The sequence below is a fragment of the Rousettus aegyptiacus genome, unplaced genomic scaffold (assembly GCF_014176215.1).
Source record: "Rousettus aegyptiacus isolate mRouAeg1 unplaced genomic scaffold, mRouAeg1.p scaffold_m13_p_7, whole genome shotgun sequence".
Taxonomy (NCBI): domain Eukaryota; kingdom Metazoa; phylum Chordata; class Mammalia; order Chiroptera; family Pteropodidae; genus Rousettus; species Rousettus aegyptiacus.
The window spans coordinates 17362160-17385583 of NW_023416310.1; the positions used below are offsets into that span (position 1 = coordinate 17362160).

The 23424-nt window shown below is 44.3% G+C and overlaps 1 protein-coding gene across 1 annotated transcript in view; it reads right to left on the bottom strand.

Moving 5' to 3' along the window:
* Positions 1-23424, bottom strand: part of CAPN13 (calpain 13) — a 78551-nt gene that overhangs the window by 35824 nt on the left and 19303 nt on the right. Inside the window, exons 2-7 of the mRNA XM_016136025.2 lie at positions 22216-22432; positions 13292-13370; positions 11625-11740; positions 6432-6568; positions 2150-2324; positions 1192-1266 (exon numbers count right to left, since the gene is read on the bottom strand). Of these exons, the coding sequence (XP_015991511.2) occupies positions 1192-1266; positions 2150-2324; positions 6432-6568; positions 11625-11740; positions 13292-13370; positions 22216-22413 (780 nt within the window). The 5' untranslated portion in view covers positions 22414-22432. The remainder of the gene's footprint in view (positions 1-1191; positions 1267-2149; positions 2325-6431; positions 6569-11624; positions 11741-13291; positions 13371-22215; positions 22433-23424) is intronic.

Consider the following 23424-nt stretch of genomic DNA (forward strand, 5'->3'; position numbering starts at 1 on the left):
ATAGGGAGAAAGGGAAGGCAAATAGGAGACAGCATGCTAGAAACAGAACTGGATGCTCTGCATTCCTTGGCCCATACACTCCTGCGAAAAATGTATCCCGGAGTTTGGAATGCCATCTCCCAGGGCCTAGAGGGCATTATCAGACCTCGAGAGTTGTGAGAAATACAGAGATGGGGGAACGCTTGTGGGAAGTCATTCCAAGGCCAGGAAGTGCTATCCCTGCGTGGCTGCGTGACCAGCACAGATGCGGGCCAAGGACACGTGGTGTCTAGGCCCAGGCATTTCAAGTAGCTGCGTGACCTTGTGAAAGACCTTCCCTTCTAAGGCCTCGGCATCTTCATTTTCGACTGGAGGAAGCTGGACTTTAATAGTGTGTTTTTTTTCCCCCCAGACCAAATGATACTGCATCCAGTACATACATTTTTATCAACTCAAAGTCAGTGCTTGTATCAAAGGAAAGACTGCCCTCCGTAGCCATCCTTCTATGAAAATAAAGTTCTAGCTGGGTGTAAGGCAGCCCAGCCAGGTGGTATGTTTCCCAGGCTGTCTTGGGCCTCAGCGTGGCCACATGTTTGGGTTCAGAACAACAGAACCTGAGAGGAAGTGGCGTGTGCCTTTCCTGACGCATGCCCCATGTATGGACATAGTGTCTCCTCGCCTCTTCCTCTTCCCTTGGCTGGGAGGTGAGACCTGGAGCAGGTGCCCTGGGCTCATGGGTAGAAGCCTCACGTTGGAGATGGCAGAGCCACCTATTAGCTCTGAAATCACCTGCTCACCTGAGAGAAAAATGAACTGAATTTTGTTTGAGTTCTGTATTTTGGAGTATCTCTGTTATAGCAGTTTAGATGGTATGTTACAAATAAAACCCTTTCGGGGAAAAACTTCCCCCAGAGTCAATTGGCTAGTTCCTTCTGCTTCCTTTTGGGGCTAATCCTCCAGTCTAGCTAGGCACTCACTTTCTGAGGAACACACAGTTCAAGGGAAGTGGGATCTCTGGTGGGTCTCTGGGGGATGAGGATCCTGGGCACCCGAACTTACGGATGAAGGCACGAGGCTATCCATGATGGACGCCACCAGGGGACGGGGGTGATAAATACTCATTTCAGTTTTGCTGGGCTTGCTGAAGGCATGTGATTCTGACTCCTGTTTAAAGGAGCATGAACACTGGGGCCCAGCTCATGGGAGCCTTACCTGCTCAGCTCCAGTCACTGTGTAGGCATGCTGACTCACCAAGCCATTCTCCATGCTTAAAGCCTCACCTGTTGGCTTCAAAGTAGAAAAGCAGACCATGCATTAAACATTCACAGGTTCTTCAAAGAAATACAAAAGCACAATTCAATCAGCAGCCAGGCTGTGGTTGAATGAAAAGTATCCCACTGACTCACATTGGAATGGCATATATTTCTGGAACTCTTCTCTAGAAAGGAGAGTTTGAAGGCTGCTGGGGAGTTGAGACCCTAGGCATTTCATACTTCAAGAGACCACCCCATTACTGATGGAACCCTCAGAGTCCAGAGGACCTGGATTGCTTGCTCCTCCAATCACTTGTCATCAATGAGACACAGCACTAAATGTGTCTGCCGGGCATACCTGTGCTGCGAGTAAATGGGGTTTAAAGTGCATCTTAATTCTGGGGTGGAATTTCAGGAGTGAAGAAAGAGTCCTCAGGGATAGGAAGCTGCCTATCTCACACTGAAATAATTTAGAGGGTTGTCTGAGCTTTTCAGAATGGGACATGCTACCCTTGGGATGCTGCATTTAGAATTAGAGCCAGGGAGAAGCAACCCCCTCCTCCCACACACACTAGTCACTCTGGATCCATCACTCCTGGTCAAGGGGATGTGCTAGGCAAAGACTCTGAAGTTAGACAGCAACATTTGGACCCCTGCTCAGCATTTACTGGCTGTGTGATGGGGAGCATTTAACTTGGCTTCTCTGAGCCCATTTCCTCTCTGTAAGTGAATCCTGCAATCCCTTTCTCAGAGGGAAGGCTGTCATGAGCATTAAATGACAACCTTGGTAAAGTACAGCATCAGAGCTCCCTGATGGCCACTTGGCTACTCTCCTCCCTAGCTGAATGGGCCAGTGGTCAAATACTCCTTGTGAGGAAAGGCTTGAACCAGTGCAAAGGGATTCTCGTTCCACTCACCCCTGCTGGGGTGGCACAGGTCATCAGTGACCCCGCCATGGCAGCTGTCTTCACCATCATTACCAGGTCAGAAGTGGAGGAGTGCAGGTCAATGCTGGTGACCACCCCTCCTGTGAGGTCCACCAGGGCATCGGGGAGGTAGCCATAGTGCAGGTGGAGATAGGACCCGTGAAACCTGGGAGAAGGAAATTAGAACAAAACCCCGGTGGTGCTTTCCATGAGAGGCTCGGGAAGGGAAGCTGCACACCTGACCTCTGCATACTTCCCAGGCGGAGGACAGCCAGGCTTCCCCCGCCACCGCCCGCCTCCCCCTGCCCCGCCACCACAGCCATCTACCTTCCATTCACCTGGATGGAGATTCTAGTGATGTGTCACCCTCACCCCCTTCTTTTCCCTGGGCAGCCCCATGAGTGGCAGTATTATATAGAGGTTAGGTGTGCAGGTGAGTACATATTAGATATTAGTATGATGAGGATCCCCTGCTTCCCATTTATTTTAACAGTCATGGTAAGTGCATCCTACGTTCAGGGCACTTTGCTAGGCTCTGAGTGTTTGAGACGAACGAGACCCCGATCCTGCCTTTACAGTCAACAACCCCGATGCCTGCTGTGGCCACAAACAAACAGCCTCTGTTCTCACTTTGTCAAAAGCTTGATCCAGAATTTCCCATTCCCATTCTCAGATTCTTCACCCCAGCGCCATCAACTTTCCTGAAGGTAAGAAAGATGAGGGCAATTGGCAGTGGGGACACTGAGGATGGTCTTCTTTCTGGTAATGCAGTCACTCAGGGGTCAGGGGCCTGGGTCCATCCATGCAGCTGTTTTCAATGGGGCCCGTGACCTTGGACGACTCTTCCCCTCCTGGTCCTCAGCCTTTCGCTTGGAAACTGTGAGGTTGACTGGAGCACTCTGGGCCCCCACCCCAGATACTCCCTTCTCACCCTATTTCCACCTCTGTCATTCTCTCCTCCTGGGTATTACCCAGAATTCACATAAATTCACTTCAGCAAATACATATCAAGCAGCCACTATAAGCAGGATACCTTCCCAAGCACAAATGCCATAGATGGTTTAGAAAGTCTTTAATTAAAGAAAGCCGAGTATACACAGAACAAAAGGGCCATTCTACAGAAAGCACCATGTGACTGATCTCAGCCTGTCATCAAACTGGTTTTAGGTTTCATCTTCCTCTTCCTCTCTCTGACTCTTATCTCCGGGCTGTTTGCTTAGTCAACCACAAAGCGTGCCTTTACCATGATCACACCCAATTGGGTCTGAATGTCTGCTTCCCTTGATTTCCCACAGGTATTCTGGCTCCTGGCCCAAGATTAAGAGGGTTTGGCTGAGGGGACTAGAAGTTCACAAAACTGGGGTTCTGGAACCCATTGCTGAGCCCACCAGTATGACCTCCTACACTGTAGCGCCCTGGTGGAACTCTTGGGGGCCCTCTCTGGCTTCAAAGAGGGGGCTGGACCAGAGCCACTCCAAGAAAGCAGCTGTCGGGCTCTATCCCGTCGCTTCGGGCCCGCTGCCTCTGTGTCTATGGGACTCGCCTGGTGTCTGCACCCACACCACTCTGCAGTCCCCACAGAGACACCCAATGGAAAGGACAGGAGCTGTGGCCAGCATCCCCCTTCTCGGCGTCTTCCGCAGCCGTTTCTCACTGTCTCTCTGCAGTGCCCACAACGCCTGTCCCAACAGCAGCTGCATGCGTTGACAAGGAGCTATCTCCCTGCTTTACAAACACAAGCTCACAAATCCTGCTGAGGCTTCAAGGAACATGGCAGCTATTCTTAGCCCCCTTGGCTGACAGGAGATAGCAAGGGAAGGAATGATAGACAGAACTGTGTTCACCACACCTGTCACTAAGCTTTGTCACCTGGACCCAGGAATTCTGAAAGAGCCTCGTTCTCAATCCTCTGCTTCAGCCTCATTTGGGGGAAATGTCTATCTTCCCGGAAATGATATGAAACAGGGCAGAATTCAGATGTCTAAATCAGAGTCGGAAAGGATGCTGAAATGCTGCGATTTTTATCTGCAGAGGTTCTATAAGAAATGATATACAACTTACCAGATCTTGCATCCCAATCTCCTCTCTATTTTATAACCTCGGGGGGTATGGGATGGGGTGGGAATCTACAAACATGATTTCCCCCGCACATCCAACTGCCATAAGCAGTGCATTTCCAGACGCCCAGGCCACAGGAATAATTGAAAGTTTGGAGTTGACATGTTAGCTTGGTGTTGCCTGCACCCTTGTGAGCCAGACATTGAGTTCCAAAGAAGCAAAAAGATAAATCTTTCCCCCAAAGGACTGATAGTACAAAGGGATGATGGATGACTTGGGAGAATAGTTCTCATTCCAGCGTGGCCTCAAACACCCTGTGACCTTGGGCAAGTCATTTGACTTCTCTGAGCCTCAGTTTCTTCATATCTCAAAAAAGGTAGGGTTTGATGTGGACGGTGGTTTCGTCCAGCTCTGATATGCTATAATTTCTATTTGATTCACTCCTGCATTCTGTAACTTCCTTCTTTGGATAGAGGAAAAAGCTTTTGAACAGCTTAATAGTTTGAAACATTTTATTCTCTGCTAGATATCTTTAGGCAGTGGAATGTGGATTCCGGGTCCAGTTTCCCATTTCTTTTCAAGCTGAGTGATTGCCTCAGGTCAGCTGTTAACGAAATGGGGTCGGAGTCATCATTTCATTCCTCAAGCTTTCTAATTCTCCCAATGGACTGCTGGGCTTCCTCATCTTTTTTGCAAAAAAAAAAAAAAAAATGAGGCCCTGAAGTGGTGAGGCCTGACTCCATACTGAAAAGATAATGGCAGTGTTTGTGTAAGGAGCTTAGATGTGAATTAACCTCCCCAAACATATGGATTGGTTCAACAACGTTGGCTGTTATCTGGGCTTCATTCTCAAATGCTAATGAACAGCTCTTCTTGACACTGGAAGAGCAACCGCTTTAGTTTTTTGCAAGTTGGCTCCAAAGGAAGAATACAAAAAAAAAAAAAAAAAAAAATGTCTTTGAGATGCCTCGCTGTTCAGATGGCGACCTCCGGAAGGACAGGGACTGGGACCGTCTGTGGGGCTGTCTGTCACTCTCCCTCAGGGCCCAGGACAGGACTTCACAGGGTCTTCAGTCTTGCTAAATGATGTCCTTTAGTTAAATGACTGACGACCTCAGTGGATTCAGGCTAGATACCTACTCCTGCCATCACACCACTGTTTGGAGTCTTGGATTCCCCATTCGTAAAATCAATAGTTGCTTAGGATGATGACCTTTGGGAAGCCTGATTCGGTAACACTCTCCACTACCCATTTTCTCCTGAAAGCTGTGGTCCTCTGTCCTTTTGTCCTTGTGTTGATTTCTAGCTTTGAGGTGTCTGTTGGTCACCTGTGTGGGTCTTTACAACAGTGACTTCACACACACACACACACACACACACACTGTTGCACATACCTACTTGAGCCAGTCTCAGCATCTCCATGCCAGTGCCAAGCACAGTCCCTGACCAATGGTTCAATGCTCATCTGTTACTCATCAGTAAATATCCGTTGAGTCAAAGCAACCCAAAGAGACTAGAAAAACATGTGAATTGGGGTATTCAAAGTCCTTGAGCTCGTCAACACCAGAAGATAGCCCTGAATCATGGTGTCTGAACCATACATAAACAACTCCAGCCCTACATCTGCTGCATAAATATAACCCCATAGCAGTCACACCAGGCCCCCACTGCCCCAACCTCGCTTTGAACTGTCCCACCTTTAGGTCTCTGCTCAAATTGTTTCTGTTGTTGGGGATGCCTCCTCCACATATCTCCTCTCCCCCTGATGAAAGTCTACCCATCCTTCAAGGCCTAACTCAACGCCACCTTCTCTGCATAGCCTCAGCCTGACTCCCTGTGAGTCTGAAAGTCAAGACTGCTTTCTCTCTCCTCTGCCCTCTAAACGGACTATGACTGTGATGTTATATTTTATTTGAGCTCTTATACCAGCCCTTGCAATAATCATTGTCAGCACATATATCTGCCCTGCCTATCCTTCACTATGTGCCTCTGGGTCTCTCCCAAATGCCCTAACACTGATTTACACACAGCGATTGCTTATGGTGGATGCCCAGCTAGGCGGCAAATGCTCTGACGCTCCCAGGGGCATCATTTGCATTCAGCCAAGCTGCCAAAAGTCTCAGAGCCAACTGGTGGGGGGAATCTATCAGGGCACACAGCTGGGTAGGCAGGGCCAGCGTCAAGGCCCTGGGCTGAGGGGCCAGCCCATTCTTACTTGGCATAGGCTTTCTCCAGCAGGCAGGGCCAAAACTCTTGGTTGTTGCTGAGAGGATGCACAAAGAGGTACTTCTTGTTTATGACAGGCAGGCGATCATCAACCACCACTTCCACCCACTGGCCACACTGCCAGAACTGGAAGAGAGATGAGTATATGGCTTAGTAGAATCAAGGCAGGAGGGAGCTCCTGGACCCTCAACCCATGCCAAAAGATAATCATGTGACCTCCACAAAGCAAAAACAAACCCTACCCAGAACAAATCTCATCCTATGTTGATAGAAAGGGGACAGGCATGTCATCTCCGCTGGCAGATGGAGAAAACGAGTCATAGAACAAGTCAGTCAAGAAAAATACTAGCAGAAAAGAAGGAGGCTTGGAATTTAGGTTGACTTTGCTACTAACTCTGGCCTCACTTTGGCAAGTCCGTTGTGAGTTCCAAACGTGAGATGCTCCAGGTACAGCTTCTGCACAAACTGGCAGTAGGAGAAGCAGATGCTGAATAACAGAGGAGGATGGTGGACACAGATGCTGGCGTAGGGGAAGGAGAGCCCGCTGGGAGCCGAAGGCTTGAGGGAGGCAGGGTCTAAGCAGGAGGAGGAAGAGATAGGGAAAGCATCCCAGATGCTACGGACAGCGTGGGCCAAGGCCTGGAGGCCGAATGATGAGAAGTGCTCAGGAGGATGGAGCAGTTACAGCTTCTCCCTGGCCCCGCCATCAGAGCAGCAGTGACAAAACTGGCTGGTGCCACTACTGCTAAGAGCGCAAATGAAGCAGATGTTCCCCTCCAGAACAGCCTGTTTTAATCTTCAGCATTCTACTCTTAATGGTTCACCCAGGACATTGCCAAATGAAGAAAATTCATAGCAAAGCCAGCCTTGTGGAATTTCTTCACTGGTCCCTCCTGCGCTGGATAAGCAGCAGGGCTTCCAGCTTCAGGTCTGAGCCTTGGTGAAGGCAGGTCTCCGACAGGTGTGCTTTCAGTAAAGCCAGGTGGATACGATCTATCACCTGGCTCAGCAGTGACAGGAAGCCATCCACGTGGCCTTTTCCACATCTGGATGTCCCAGGTGTTGGGCTGTTGCATCAACGAAAGATGTACTTTCAAAGACGAGATGGAGAGCAAGACAGAGATGTCAGTGGAGATAAAGCAAAGATGTTTTCATGGTCACTGATGAACCGGAGCACTGAGGCTGCTTCCGGAGCGGATGTGAATTCAGGTGCCTATCGCAGTAACAGACATAGGTGGCTGCCCTTGAGAGCCACCCGGGCTGTTATAGGGGGAGATCATGGTATGTGGCTAAAGCACCAAGGAAAGCTACTCCAGCTCCTAGATGGAGTACTGAAGGGACAGCCCAATCTGGATTTGGGTTTAGTGGGAGAGAAAAGTGTAGTAAACAGTGTCTAGTCGGTGGCACTGTGCCTGAGGCCTGCTTTTGCCTTTAGTTTCCTGAGCGACAAACATTGCGTAAGTCTCTTAAGTCTCCATGTCTCAGTTTCCTCATCCGTCCAATGATGGTAGGAGTAAGAACTACCTCGCAGGGCTGTGATTCAGATCAGATGAGATCGTAAAAGCGGTATCGTAGTTTTGAAAGTAAGAACTGTTTTTCAGTAGCCTTTTGGTTCAGCACCCAGGATAGTGCCTGGCACAGAGTAGGCCATCAAGAATGATTGAGTCCTGGCTTGACTGAGCTCCTCTCATGGGTTCCCCCTTAGAAATCACTCTCATCCCCATCTTCCCACACAAAACTTGTTCTCCCTATACAAAGAGAACATCAGGTAAGATCATTGTTCCCTGAGAGGATGCAAATGGCCTGACTGGTGGTTAAGAACGAAGCCACAGACCTGGATTTCCTGGTTCACCTCTGTGGGTGTCGAGGGCTGGCATCTGGATAATGTCTGCACCCTCCAAGAAGCACGTTGGTGCCATTTTGCCAACACCCGAGTATTGAAGGGAAACCAGGAGTGTTTTGGGGAAAGTGTCCACATTGCCTGGGCACTGGGCCCTTTCCAGAGAGTGGTGCCCAAGGTCAGAGTGATGAGAAGAGATGTACAGAGGTCAGCACTGCAGCTCGTTACAGGGAACTGTGAGACATTCTTCAACACCCAGAAGAACAGAGTTTGTCTTCTTTGGCCTCAGGTTGTCCCAACCACCTGAGGCAAATCTCAGACACAGCTGAAATCAGCATCCTCTAGCTCATTTTTTAGTGTGATCCTTGGTCCAGCAACAGCAGCATCACCTGGGCGCTTGTTAGATCTCGTATGCAAATAATTGGTCTCAGGAAGAGAGAACAGGATAAAGGAGGATGCTTGGAAATAAAGGAGGGAAATTTAACTGAGCAGAAAAAGGAGGCAGGTCTTCAGAATAGAAAGGCTCACTGAATTCCAGGCAAGATTAATTTTAAAAAGGTATAATCTAAACATATTCCAGAGAAATTTCTGAACACCAGGGAGAGAGAGCCTCATAAACTTGCAGTTTGAAAGAACATGCTATATACAGAGTCAAAAGCATGGATTAGCATTGGATTTTTCTTCTGCAACATTAGAAGCTGTAAGACAATGGAATAAGGTCCATAGACCCCTGAGAAAAGGGAATGTGATTCAAGAATCCTAAACCCAACAAAAATATCATTCTGAAGTAAGAGCAAATGAAAAACACTCACGTAATCTGAGGAAATTATTCAAGGAACTACTCTTACCTACTCCTACTTAATGAGGATGAAATTATAATGAAAGCCTTAAAACAAGGGAAAATGAAGGGTGAAAGAAACAGTGGTGAACAATGAATTTTAAATATGCTTCGTACAAGAAACATACTTATAACAATAGTAACAATGAGATTGATAATGAAGAGATGAGCAAAGATAGAACAGGATAAGCAAATAATAGGAAGCTGGAGGAGAAAATGATTATCAGATAAAGAGGAATTCAAGGCCCAAAGCATTACCTATAACAGAGAGATATTTGTAAGCTTTTATTCCAATAACCAGATAGCAAGAACATAAACTTTGACATCAAAGAATATAGAAGGAAAAGTGTAAAGCCACAACGTCTGTAAACATAAGAGGAATCCTCCAAACTGTAACTTTGGGGAAGAACTTCAATTGACATTGCTTCTTTTAGAATATGACAAATCACAGAGACAAAAATTAAGCCATGATAAAAGAGATAATTGCAGATAATACTATATGCAAATTAGAGAGTTTGATTCTACACATAAAATAATATTTAAATAATATATATTCTTCTTATATGTCCATAAAACATTTACAAAAACTATGGTAGACATGGCCATAAACAAAATCTAGCAATTTCCCAAAATGAAGAGATTTATTATATTTTCTGACCATAATTTAATAAATCTAAAACTCTACAACCAACAGATTACCCCCTATAAAAATGAAAACTAGAAACATATTATTTTCAAATTAATAAAATATATTTTATATCAAAACCTACAGATGTGAATAAAGTCTCAGAGGAAATGTTAAAATCCTAAGCTTTTATCATTAAAAAAAGACTAGGAATTAAGTGTGAAGTTTCAGAAAATAGAAGGAAAAAAAGATTAACAAAGAGAAAGTAAACAGGAATTAGTGAAAATAAGTTGAAAGAAATTATATAGAAAACAACCCCCAAAGAAAGACGAGACAGACTAGTAAAAACCATAAATTAATTAATTCATTCAAAAACCAGTACAATAGACTGGTCAGATTAAGAAAAACTAAGTTAAGAAAAAAAGGAAAAAAGAAAAATATAGAATTGAGATTGATAAAGTAGATTTAACCACAGATTAAAAGAAATTAAATAAATTTTCTGAGAATCATATAAGCAATTTTTTGGCAATAAATTTAGAACTATAGAAGGAACAGTTGGCTTTCCTGGCAAAAAATAAACTCCAAGAATTAACTCCAGAAGAAATAGGAGTCTCAAGTAGATCAATAGCCATTGGACATGTTGGACCTGTTAAAGAAATCACTTTTAAAAAGGAGGTAGGTCCAGATGCTTTAACTATTATCTGCTTTCAAAAACCAGATAGCCAATGGTTAATACCATTATTCAAATTATTTCGGATCAAAATATGGAAAGCTCAGTGGTTCACTTTAAAGAGTTAGCATAACTCAAACATAATATAAAAAACTATACTCCAATTCTACATATGACTTAGATGCAAAAATTCTAATAAAAGTTTTAGGAAATTGAATCCAACGTATAATGAACAGTGTGCTAAAAAGTTTGTTACCAAAATCCAGAGAAGGCAGGATTTTGCTCTTGTCACTCTTAGGCAGAATCGTGAGGTTCTAACTAATGTGACAAGGCCAAAGAATAAAATAAGGTCTGTAAATATTAAAAGAAGAGACAACATTATCTTTATTTGCAGACAATATTAGATAACTATAAAAACTCAGACTTCTTCACTAAAGGAAAAAATAGAATAAATAAAGTAATTTGGTAAGGTGGCTACATAATATTTAATATATAATGAGCAGTTGCTTTTCTCTTTTCAGCAACATCTAGTTAAGAAATGAGGGGAGAAATCTCATTCACATAAACTATTAAACTATAAAATATCTGAGAATACATTCACCAAGAAGGGCGCAGCAACAATACAAAAAGATAACTATAACATTTTATGGAAGGGCATAAAACTAGTTCTGAACAAATGGAAAGATAGACCATGTTTCTGAAAAAAACATTTAAAATAATAAAAATAATTTTTTTTTCAAATTAATACGTAACTTTAATGCTGCTCCTCTCCTCATTACACTGGCTTTTCTTTTTAATTAGACAAAATTATTTTACAAATTCTCATTGAAGAATAAATGAGCAAGAATTACCAAGATATTTTTCAGAAAAAAAGAGTAATGAACAAGGAAGGAGAACTTATCCTACCAGATGTTACGACTTACTCTAAAGCTACAGTCATCAAATGAACAATATGAGGCGCAGGAACAGACATAGACGAAAAGCTCAGTGATGTACAGGATTCTTGCTCAGTGACTCTCTACATTTTAACTGTGGTCTTTGCCACGGTGTCAGATCATGAGCTCAAATTCCTTTTCAGAGCTACGCGGAGTAACTAACACACAAGTGTCTCTTCCACATCTCGCGCTGCCAGACCCCGGGAATATTCGAGAGTCCCTCCGTGTGCTCACAGAGAAACCCGTGTAAGCGCGTCCCAGCAGCGCCCCGTACCCGGAAGCGGAAAATCCCCGCATACTGGTGGTCGAAGCTTTGGTCCATCAGGATCTTCTGCAGATGCTCGGGGTTCTGTGTCAAGGAGCCCAGCGCTGCCAGGAACCAACAGTCTCCTGTGAGGGGACATGAGGCAAGCGTGAGAGGGGGGTAGGGCACACCTGGAAGCCCCACTTCATGCATTTCACAGGTCTTTGCTACCAGAGTCCACATACCTTCTTCTGAATAATGATTTTTTTTTTTTTTTTTTTTTTTTGTCTGAGAAAGGAGAGTTGGGGGAAGGATTGACTGGGTGGTTCCAAGCGATAGAGAAGGGGTTAGAGGTGAACGGCAGTTTAGGGGTCAGGAACGGTCCAGCCAGGCTTCATCAGGGCTAGTGGGCCAACTTGCCTTCTGATTCTCATTTTGCCAGAGGTGTCTGGAGCTAAAGTTACAGTGAATTTTGTTGCCAGCATCAGTGGCAATGGTACTCTTAATGATTTCAGGAAACAGGTTGGTGCTTTTCTTTGCTAATATTTGCTCAGCCCTCACCCGTGTTGGAGACCCCACAGGGGTTCTCTCCTCATCCCCCTTGATGGACACACAGCTTGACTTTCTCCTTGGATGTCGCTGCGGGCCCTCTGATCACGAGCATCATCCCCTTCTCCTGCGTCTTCCCTCCTTTATCTTCAACATAATCAAGTATTCGAATGTCATTTTATGTCAGGCACTGTGCTGGGTGCAGAAGCCACAAAGACTCCTTCCTCAGAGAGGTCCCTTCTCCAGTCAGGTGAAGCTCTAATAGGAGGATTAGTGGCTGGTGGGGGTTTTCTCCAACACCGAAAACAAGTCATGGAGGCTTTCATCAACTTGGCCCAAGAAACCATGATTCCACCAGATGAAGTCCAAGTACAGGCATAATTTGTAAGCTGGCATTTTAAGGACATAGAGTCTGTTCTCAGAAGAGTTGCTGTCTTATTCTGCTGTCTCTCATCTCCTTGTCCACTTTCCCCTCCCATCCAGTCCTGCCCCTCCACTCCTAGGCTCTCGCTCAGGGGTTTCTCCTGGCCATCCTGATACCACTGAGGGGTCTCCTTCAAGGCAGGCCCTCCTCTTCCCTGTCCACGCTGCTAAGCTGTTAGCCACAACTTTGCCCTCTGGCTGGCTGGTGGGTGGGAAGGAGTCAAACAGCCCTGATGCAAACTCAGCTCTGTCACTATTGCTTATGTGATATTAAGGAAATTATTTTACCTCTCGGACCCTTCATTTCCCCATGTATAGAGTGGAGATGCTGCAAGGCATACAGGAAATAGCATATGCAAACTATCTAGCACAGCCCTTGCGGAAGCTCAGTAATTGTTTACTTACTCTTTCTTGGTGTCTCTTTCCTTCCCATCTTCCCAGCAGCTGATGCCTCTCTCTACTCAGTGCTCAGACTAAACCTTGTATCCATTTTCTCCATTTCTTCAATGATTCCTCATACCCATTGCTAAGCCGGCTTGCGGGGTATAAGACTGGGTGTGAGCTGTCCATCCACAGCAGCACTGAGAAGGCTGGCCTCGTCCTCTCAGCAGCTGGGGCAGAATTCTGAGGCTCTGGGTGGACACCCCCTCCCCCTCTCCCTATCTGGAGGCTGACTTTGAGCAGCCTCTCTCAATCCAGGGATGGAAGAAAAGTTGAGTTTTTACCTGCCTCTCCTTGTTGGATGTCAAATCTACTTGCACCTTCCAGGATGAAGTGAGGCTCTGATTTACCCTCTAATAAATCCTTAGGAAAGAGAGAGAACGACCATGAGCATCTTTCATTTCTCTGTGTCCTAGTATAGTACCCAAGACATCACTCACTTTGTCCTTGAGAGGTAGAGGTTAATTCTTAAATAGGTGCTTAAAACCTGAGTTAGAAAACTTTCCCCCATTCTTCAAGTTTTATTGCTATCAGGAAGGCAGATGTCAAAGGGGTGTATATGTAACTGATGAGATAGGCAATAAATATGTAAGCAAATGGCATGAAGAGATAACATAAATAAGGATTCAGAGTTCTTACATCAAATAGTCAGCTACCTTGGTCCTAACAAGCGGTTTTATTAAGAGGTTATAAAAAAGCAAAAAAAAAAAAAAAAAAAAAAAGGATACATTTATGAGAAGAAACTTTAGAACATAATGACGCTTTCCTGTGAAATGTCACACCTCTTAGATGTTAGCATAAGCCTCGTGGGCTCCAGGTTCATGTCCAGCCACGTGCTATATGGGATGCAAGATGAGCATTACTCAAATCTTTGTCTGCCTCATGGCTAACTCACAGACTGATTCTTGAAGACCCCGGGCCCCTCGTCTCAAGTGCTGTTACTCAGTGCCCCATTCTTCCACAGGCCCCAACACACCTGGTGCCTGCCAGCCACAGAGAGGGGGCCGTTAGAGGATTCTGCGGTGCTGCAATGTCTGGGAAGAATTTTGGGAACTCATAGAAGCCATGGGATGGTGGGAATTCCCAAAGGAGCTCCTCAGGCACTTTGGGGGGACACTGGGCCAAAGGTTTGGCTCCCGCACCAGCCCCTTCAGGGACATTCTGCAGCATCCTCTCTGTGCAGCTCCTTGAGGATGTCCATTGCCTACATTTGCATCATTTGGTAATTGTGCCTGCATCATTTATTTTCACATCGACAAATAAGTTCCCAGAAGGAAGAACTGCACAATGGAAATAGATGCATTTACCCAACAGCCATGAATGTGTAGAGTCCTGTACCTGCCTGTGAGACCGCCAGCCCTTTGTAAACAATCACTTTCTTGGTGGAGCCACCAAGAGGCAAACAAAGTGTATGCACATCTTGCAAACATAGCAGTCCAGCAGGTGCCTAAGGGGGGGGATCATCTCACTACTCTCCCTCCCGCTACCTTCCCTACAAATAACCGGGCCTCTCAGATGGTGCACTGGGACTCAGGCACCAAGCTCGGCCCTCTGCTGTCACCATGGCTGGGTGGAACTTGGGGGTGTCTCCAAGCCAGTAGGGCAGAGCTCTCTGCAAGGCCATGGAAGGAGCAACTTGTCTAGTTTCAGAACAACTTGGGGCACTTCAATGGCTTTAACTGTCTCCTCCCCTTCGAATGGAAAAGAGAAGTAAGTTTCGAATGCAGGCCTGCTGTCAGTGAGCAGATGCTGAGACACTCCGCCGTGGGAATTAAAGAAGAAGGTGGAGGCCATGGGGTGTCTGGACCAGGAACAAAGTCAATGTTGCTCAGCTTTCTTAAACCACCCACAGCAAAGCTCTTCTTCACTGTTTTTCTCTGGTTTCTCCCCAGTGATGGGAAGAGGAGGGGTGTGTGTGCTCGGAGTCAGTTCAGACAGACTTGGTTGGAATCCTGCCCCGCGCAGCTCCCTGGGTGACCCTGAGCCAGTTCCTTTCCTTTGCTGAGCCCCAGTTTCCTCAAGTGTAAAATGGGAAACTGAAATGATAAAGCGATCGAGGCACTGGCTGCCATGATCAGACCTTTGCTGAAGGCTAAGTACTTTATTCACAGATTGTTTCCCAACAGCCTTGCAAAGCAGGAGTCCTTCCGTTTTACAAATGAGGAAGGATGTAAATACTTAGCACAATGTTAGGCAGGGAACATGTTCAATAAATATTGATTCTCTCCTTCTGCAGTATTTGCAAAATTAAAAAAGCCATACTCATAGACAAACCCGGAGCCTCAAATCCATTCACTATTAAACAACAAAGAATAGAAACATGAATTAAGCAGTCAACTCATAGATGTTAGAAAGAAAAACACAAAAAGGGCCTTGCAAATATAGGAGGAAGGAAGTGATTAAAAAAAAAAACAATTAGTGAGTTATAAAATAGAAAACCAGCAAAATCAATAAAGCAAATAAATTGTTCTGTTTGGGGGAGAAGTTTACACGGACCTAAACTTTGGCAAAAATGTAGAGAAACCTAAATAAAAGTAGAAGTAAAAATGAGGTTTAAGTAATATAAAAAAAATGATGTAAAATCCTATAGTAATCAGTAAAAATACTGATGATTTTTTGATGAAAATAAATGTCTCAAAATTATTCAAGTTAGTAAATAATCTGAAAGATCAATAACCTTGGCATAGTATTTTTTAAAACAATGAAAGAATATCTCCCTAACGTCAGGTTTTCTGGGTACACATGATTTTCCTGATGAGCTTTCTCAAACTTTCAGAGCACAGACAATTCCGTTGTCACTTACAATTTAGTATTGAAAAAAGAAAGGAAAAGAAAGAAAAAAAGAAAAAAGAAAGAAAGAAAAAGAAGAAAGAAAGAAAAGAAAGAAAGAAAAGAAAGAAAGAAAGAAAGAAAGAAAGAAAGAAAGAAAGAAAGAAAGAAAGAAAGAAAAGAAGGAAGGAAGGAAGGAAGGAAGGAAGGAAGGGACAGGAAGGAAGGGAAGGAAGGAAGGAAGGAAGGAAGGAAAGAAAGAAGAGAAAGAAAGAAAGAAGAAAGAAAGAAGAAAGAAAGAAAAAAGAAAGAAGAAAGAAAGAAAGAAAGAAAGAAAAGAAAGCTGCTGCTATTTATTCTATGAAGCTGGCATAGCCTGGATGCCCAACCTGGGAGAAAAAAAACACAAAAACACAAGCATACTACAGTCTCGTTTCACTTCTGGAAATATGCTGAATTTAAATATCCAGGAAATTAACAATAAATAATGAGGCTAACCCACTATCATCAAGTAGCATTTGCCATAGAAATGCAGGATGTCAGGGTGGTTTCATAACAGAATATCTAATAATATAAAATAGCATTTTCATGGATAAAAAAACAATTTATATCCTTCCAATAAATGCCATAAAGGCATTTGATATATGCATGACTTTCTCTAATTTACCCAAATAATAAAAATTTAAATTAAAAAAACCACAAAATTTTAGCTAATTAGGAACAGAAAGATATTTTAATGTCATGAAAATTAAACGGCAATTATTTCAAATCAAAAGTCAATAGGCAGCATCGAGTTTATGGGCAAACACTGGAATCGTTTGCATCGTGTGACTCAGAGTCACCCAGGAGCTTCACAGACTTGGAGACTGTTGGGGTCTCGCCTCCCACAACCTGGATTTAGCAGGTCAGCAGGGGTATCGGTCAGGATTTACACAGCAACTCAGATGATTCTGAGGCTCAGCCGGGGGAGGGAAGGTTCGGAGAAGCAGAGAGATTTGAACCGGGTCCCACAGAAGGTGGGCCGGGAGCCGGGCAATCTGCTTCCACAGTGCCCAGCTGTTCTCCACAGACCTCACCGGCATGCAGGGGCTTCGCAGCTTCAGTGTTTTCTGATTCCGTGGGACGGATTGGCCCTTTGAGGCTCTGAAACACCCGTTTGTTTGGAAGGAAGCTGTAATAGTTCATATTATACTTGGCTGGATCATGAGGTGTCCAGATATTCAGCTAAACATTATTTCCAGGTGAATCTGTAAGAGTGGTTCCAGAAGACACCAGCATTTGAATGGGCGAACTCGGAAAAGGAGACCGCCTCCTCCCCCCGCCCCGGTGTGGATGAGCATCATCCAATCTTTAGAACAAAGTAGAACAAAAAAGTAGAGGAAGGGAGAATTAGCCCTTCTCTGCCTGACTGCTGAGCTGGAATGTTGGTCGTCTTCTGCCCTTGCACTGGGAATAACACCATCGGCTCCCCTGGTTCTCAGGCCTTCCTGCTTGGGCTAAACTATACCACTGGCTTTCCTGGGTCTCCAGCTTGCATATGGTAGATTGTAGGATGTCTCAGGCTCCACGATCACATGAACCACTTCTTCTTAATAAATATATCAATGGGATATATCACTGTATTTCCTATTAATTATATACTATAGGATGCACATATTCCCTATTGATTCTTTTTCTCTGGAGAACCCAGACTAATACAGAAACCATCAGCAATCGTCAAACTAAGTAATCTTAGGAATTTAGTTTTAGATCACGGAGCTCTTTCTTGATGTAAAGTTTGGGGCAAGCTCTATGATATCAAGTATGCTAGAAATTCACATAATTCAAGCCCCTGGAATGTTAGAAATAACCTCTCTAAAGTGGCACCAAACCCAGCACTCTCCGTAGTCATTTCTGGGAGAGGTCTCTTCCAACGTGACTTCACGTGGTCTGTTTTTGACAGTGATTCCTGCATTCTTTCCAAAGGCTGCTCATGCGTGTCCCCAGACGGTGTGCTGCTCTTGGATAAAGAAGCAGCGGGTTGAGCATATTGGCATTGAGACACAGGCCCTTTGAGAGGGTGGCCAGAGTTCAGGCTGGGCCAGGTGGCAGCGTCACTTTTGTATTTTTGCTAGAGAGCTTTGCTTTACTGGCATCAAAGTTTTTTGGCTCAATGGCAACTGATTGTTGGCATATTCATCTTCTGTCACCTTCTGTTACTTGTCGCTTTCACAACTCACAATCATATCTCTACGTCGTTTACTCTTTCCTTTTCTAAAGAACTCATTTTGGTTCCAAGATAAATAATTTCTATTAAATCATCCTTGCAGAAATTCTGCCTTGGCTTCTTGGAAGATAAAAGTTATTGCCCGGGTAGGCAATGCTTCATTCTGGGATGGCCGCAGGCCAGAATCCACAGTAGGGTTGGGTGCTAAGCTCTGAGAACCCCCTTCCATATTTTGGGCACACAGCTTAAGAAGTAAAGTATTTTTTTTTCTGTAAAGAAATAAAATGTTTTTCATTAAAGAATGGGGACAAAGATAACATATTAGTCCCTCAATCTGACACATTGGTGACTCTGCTGTGCTCTCCAATAGGGTAGCTACAAGTCATATTAAATTAAATTAATTGAAACTGAATAAAATTAAAACTTTCATCCCTTGGTCACACTAGCCTCCTTCAAATGCTCAACAGCAACATGTGACTAGTGGCCACCGTACTGAACAGTGCAGAAAAATCCAGTCCATCATTTCAGAAAGCTCTGTGACAGCGCCGACCTACTGAATGAGGATAATAATATTATCTGCCTCACAGGACTGCTACGGCAGGTGTCGTATGTAAAGTGCTTAGAGTAATACCTAGCACATGTGCATACTTGATAAATGCGATTTATTATTATTACTCAGGAAATAAAAAAAATTCTAAATTCTAAGAGAAAGTCACTCTAAGTACCAAATATACTTCAGGGAAATAACACATGATACTCCATGTGTAAGTGTAATTCTCGGCACTGTCTCTTGCTGAGATGGGGGGTTTGCAGGAATCACTGAGGCCGATGAGGAGCTGGATCTTGTCGGTGCCACTTTCTCCAAGCAGAGCCACAGGCTGTTGCAGAACCTGATTGCGGGGAGTGAGGCTTGGGGCCTGGCTGGAAATTCCTTGAACAAAGAAAGCTGAATGAAGCAGGAGATGAAGGAGACAAGACGCTTCTACTTCAAACGAAATCATACCAGTAAAACGGATTAGGTTGTCCCTTAGAAGGAAGGAGGCTGAAAAGGAGCAATGGACAGCAAAAGAGGCAGGGTGGGGAGTGGCAGGGTGAAAAAACACACGCTATGGGACATGAAACAACTTAGAAAGTCTCACGCCTCTGACTCAAGCTATTGTTGAACCTACCACGCCTAGATGAGCAGTCAAAATAGAATTATATCCATGATGGTTTAGTAGTAGCCTAGAATATAAAGCTTCCTCATTGTCTAGAAAAGCCTAGAGTATGGAGATGGCCTAATGACCTTGGTACCACCTCAGCCATTATACGGTTGAAGTTTAAGGCGTGCCAGTTAGACCTCTGGACCCTATTTAAACTCTACATTGGGAGGCAACCTTCTAAAAGCAGTGATAAGCAGCTGATCATGAGAAGAAAGGCTCCCTCCACACTCCTTGCCAGGCTCCTCCCTGAAGTTCCCCGAATGGTTTCCTCTGACCTACCAGTGTTTGCTGAAATTAGCTGAGGGCTGAAGCTGAGATGACTGGGCTGTGATAGCCCAAGGGGTGAGGGAATAGCTCCTGAAGCTGCTACTCTATCCCATTCCTCCCAAGTTAATCGCAGCAACGATAGGCATCATGTAGTAAGTGCTTACAATATGCTAGACACTGTTCTAAATATTGTCTTAATCTATCCCTTAGAATGATCGTGTGAGGTACAGGTACCATTTTTATCCTCATTCATTTTCACCTAAAAAGTGGAAAGAAGGGCAGAACATAGAGAGATTGATTTCTGATTACCCAGACGAGGTAGGATAGTCTATTGTGCATTAAATATTATTAATGGCAAATAGGAACCCAGAATACAACATGACTTCATGATGAGGCCTTACAGGAGGCGACATAGTGTGGCTTTAGGAGTACAGGTCTTAGAGACAGGCTCCAGGGTTCAAATCTAAGCTCTAAAACTTTGGGCAGTTCACTTAATTCTGTTTCTGTTTTTCACCTGTAAAAGGGGGCTAATAATAGTACCTCCTCACAGAGTTACTGTGAGGATTCAATGAGTCAAAGCACCTAAAGCTGGGTCTACCTTTTGGTTAGTATTATGTAGATGTTGACCATTACAGCTGGCATTGGATCTCACTGGCTCTGTCTCCTCTTCCAAGTCTCTTTGTAGTCACAGCTGTAAAATGTGGCAGTCAAGGATGTCACCACGTTGAAGGGGTGAACACGTCGGCTTTCTCCTCTACCATCCTACTTAGAAACAGGTCGACCCAAAGATTCTCCGTTGCACATATGGAGTCTAAAACCCATGTCAGGCACCCCTAGTCATTTATTCACTCATTCATTCACTCACTCATTCATTCACCCCAAACCTAATAGAGTCCTACTGGGCACACAACCCCATATGAGGAAAAGTATAGCAAGTAGCAAGTGAGTCAGGAATCATAGCTTAAGTGCCAGGTCCTTCTCTACTGTGTCACCTTGTGCAAGTCACATCACCTGTCTGAACCTGTTTTCTTTCTTATAAAACTAGAGAAGAACAAAAGTAACAAAGTAACAGAAGATGAACGGAAAGCTCTAGAAAGTACTATACAAATATAACTGCTTCCTGTTGTGATAAAAGACACAAAACCACATGACATATCCACATATACATTTTAAAAGAAGTTCTAGAATGAAAAAGAACCCACCAGTAGAGTTCGGGTAAGCTTTTGGATGTGAAGAGGAATGGGAGTAGTTTGTATTTGGCCTCTAGCTGCGTTTGTTTCAGGTTCCTGGCATGATTCTGTGTAAGTCATTTTATTTCTGTTTGCCTCAGTTTCTCCTTGACCCCAAAAGACATCACAAGTTGAGATACTGCTGGAATTAAGATAATGAGAAACTCTCAATCCTTTCTAAATAAATGCTATGAATTCTTAAACACTATAAATATGGTCTCACATCTATTGCTCAGCACCTTATGAAAAAAAAACCTTTGAAAAGAATCTCATTGTCTGAAAATAACTAAGGGAAAATATAACTCTTTCAAACTTTAAATAGAGTTCCCTATTCATTTGTTCTTAGGCAGTGAAGGCCCAAGAGAGTTGTTGTCAGGAACTTGTTGCCTTTGGCTTGTAAAAATAGACCCTAGAAGTCAGAAGCTCCCCATCTTCCTTTAAGCAGCATCCAAGCCCTACCAGATCTCCACTAATCCCTTCCCTTCCCCAAGGCTACAAATCTGTCCGAGTTAGGACAGGAGTTGGTACCTAGAGTTCTATGTCCTGTTCTACGACATTAGAAAATACCTTTTCTGTATAACCTAACCTTACTTCATGGAAAAGGCTCAGTAAAGAACTTGACATTTAATATGTGCTCAGTAATTCTTGCTGATATTATAATTATCAATAATTTATAATTATTATAAATAATTATTATGAACAACACATATTTTTTTCTCTTATTCAAGTTCTACTGGATGCTTTTGGGAGCATGAACAGGAGATATGAGCATCAGGGCACTCAAAGTGGTCCTCACCTGAGTCCTTTTCCTCAACAGTAGCCCTCATGAGATTATAAAAATATCAGGCAGGCTGAGAAATTTCCTTTGGAGCTTTATGCCCTGAAACTGAGATGGTTCTAGAAAAACCTTTAGGGCTCACCTTGCTGCAAGGTGGAGTTAGTGGCCATCCGCTGGGCTGCAGGAATCAAGGGAGTGTGGCTGATGCCCGGCAATATCTCCCTAATTTTACAGCTGATGTCTGAAATTCTTTTATATGTGATCGAAAGTTTACAAGCTTGGAAATACAAATAAAAATGAGAGAGGCAATTGTTTAAATTCATCTTCTTGAATAAATGACTGATATGGTATCTTCCCTTTGAGTAAATTCTAACAGGAAAAGAGAGAAGGTAAAGACAGTGATACCCGAAGAGAATAGAGTGTTGAAGACTGATAGATGGGCTCAAGCATGGAGATGAAAAAGACCTAAGGGACCAACTACTACACTCTTCCCACTCATGGCTTCCCTTTTATCAGATGAGAATATTGAGGCATAAAATGTAGTGATGTGCTCAGTTTTAGAACTTAGAACCCAGAGGTCCTGCTTCCTGGTACAGGGTCTTTCCATCCCACTGTAGCCGAGGGACCAGATAAATTTCGTTCTCCTTCCCATTTGGGTTGGGCTGCCCTTGGAACCAGCTATCAGTGAGAGGGACATGGCAGGCGAGGCGGCTCAGAGGGCCGGGGAGCTGGGTGTGTAACTGAGGAGCTCACTCACCTGTGGCCGATACCACTTCAGGCTGGAGAGGTTTTTCCCCTGGAGCAGCTGCACACCTATGGAGGAAGTCTCAGCAGGGAATGTCTCATCCTCAAACAGTAGACCTCTGCTTAGGCAATGATCCCTCAAGGAGTGAAAGTCCTGGCCATTGAACTTGACGATGCGGGTCTTGGCTGCTGGCTCCTGGTTGTGTGCCATGGCTCTCCTTAGAAGATATCTAAAAAAGACATTTTTAAGCATGAGACATCAAGTCCTTTGCATCATCAGAGTGAGCCTTGGAAGGGCATTCAGACGTTCCCCCCACTCACAAGTGAGACCTAGATCAGTCTATCTCTGGGGACACAGCCAGTTGGTGGGTGAGCCCAGACTAGAATTCCATCATTTTTCCTTCCAGTTCAGTTTTCATTCTGCTGTACTGAGAGTTTCTCAGTATGTTCTATGTGCCCCAGAGACTATGCGGGTATTTGTACATTAATAAACATTTATTAAGTACTGACCTTGTGCCAGGCGCTTTTCTGAATGCTGGCAATTCAAAAATAAATACGACATGATCTTTATCCTCCAGGGGCTCATCATCAAGTGGGAAAGATAGATTAGACATTTCAACAGAAACTTTCTAATTAAAAATGTGTACCATGTCCTGTGGACATAAAGAAGCTATGAACTGCCCATTGACCTTTGAATTGGGCCTTGAAGGAAGAAGAATTTGCCAGGTGGAGAATGTTAGCTATAAAAAACAAGTCTCTCCAGGTGCCCTGAGTAGCAAGTGCAAGGAGGCCCAGGAGTTGGATAGAAAAGGTCATGTGTGTTAGAGGAAATGGGAGGGGCTGGAGGAGACAGTGGTATGGGGGCTGAGGATAGGGAGTGTGGGCAGAGACAGCCAGGAGAGTAGGTGGATGTTAGTACATGGAGACCCAGAAGAGGTACCGAGGACTGAAACTTTACTTCTGCAAGCAGAGGGCAGGGACAGACTGAAGAAAGAGGCTGGCCACTACGGTCTGGTAATTAACAGTTTATTAAGGGAAACTTAGATATGAGGCTTGTCTCATACGACAGGAAGACAAAATGGACCCTGGCGCTGCTTGGCAGGGGTCAAATGATTATACAGTGTAAAGACGGGTACAGTCATGGGCACCAGAACGCGATTACTTCCAGGTACTGGAAATTCATGCCTGACCAGGTCAGGACAACAATCTGTTCCAGGACCTG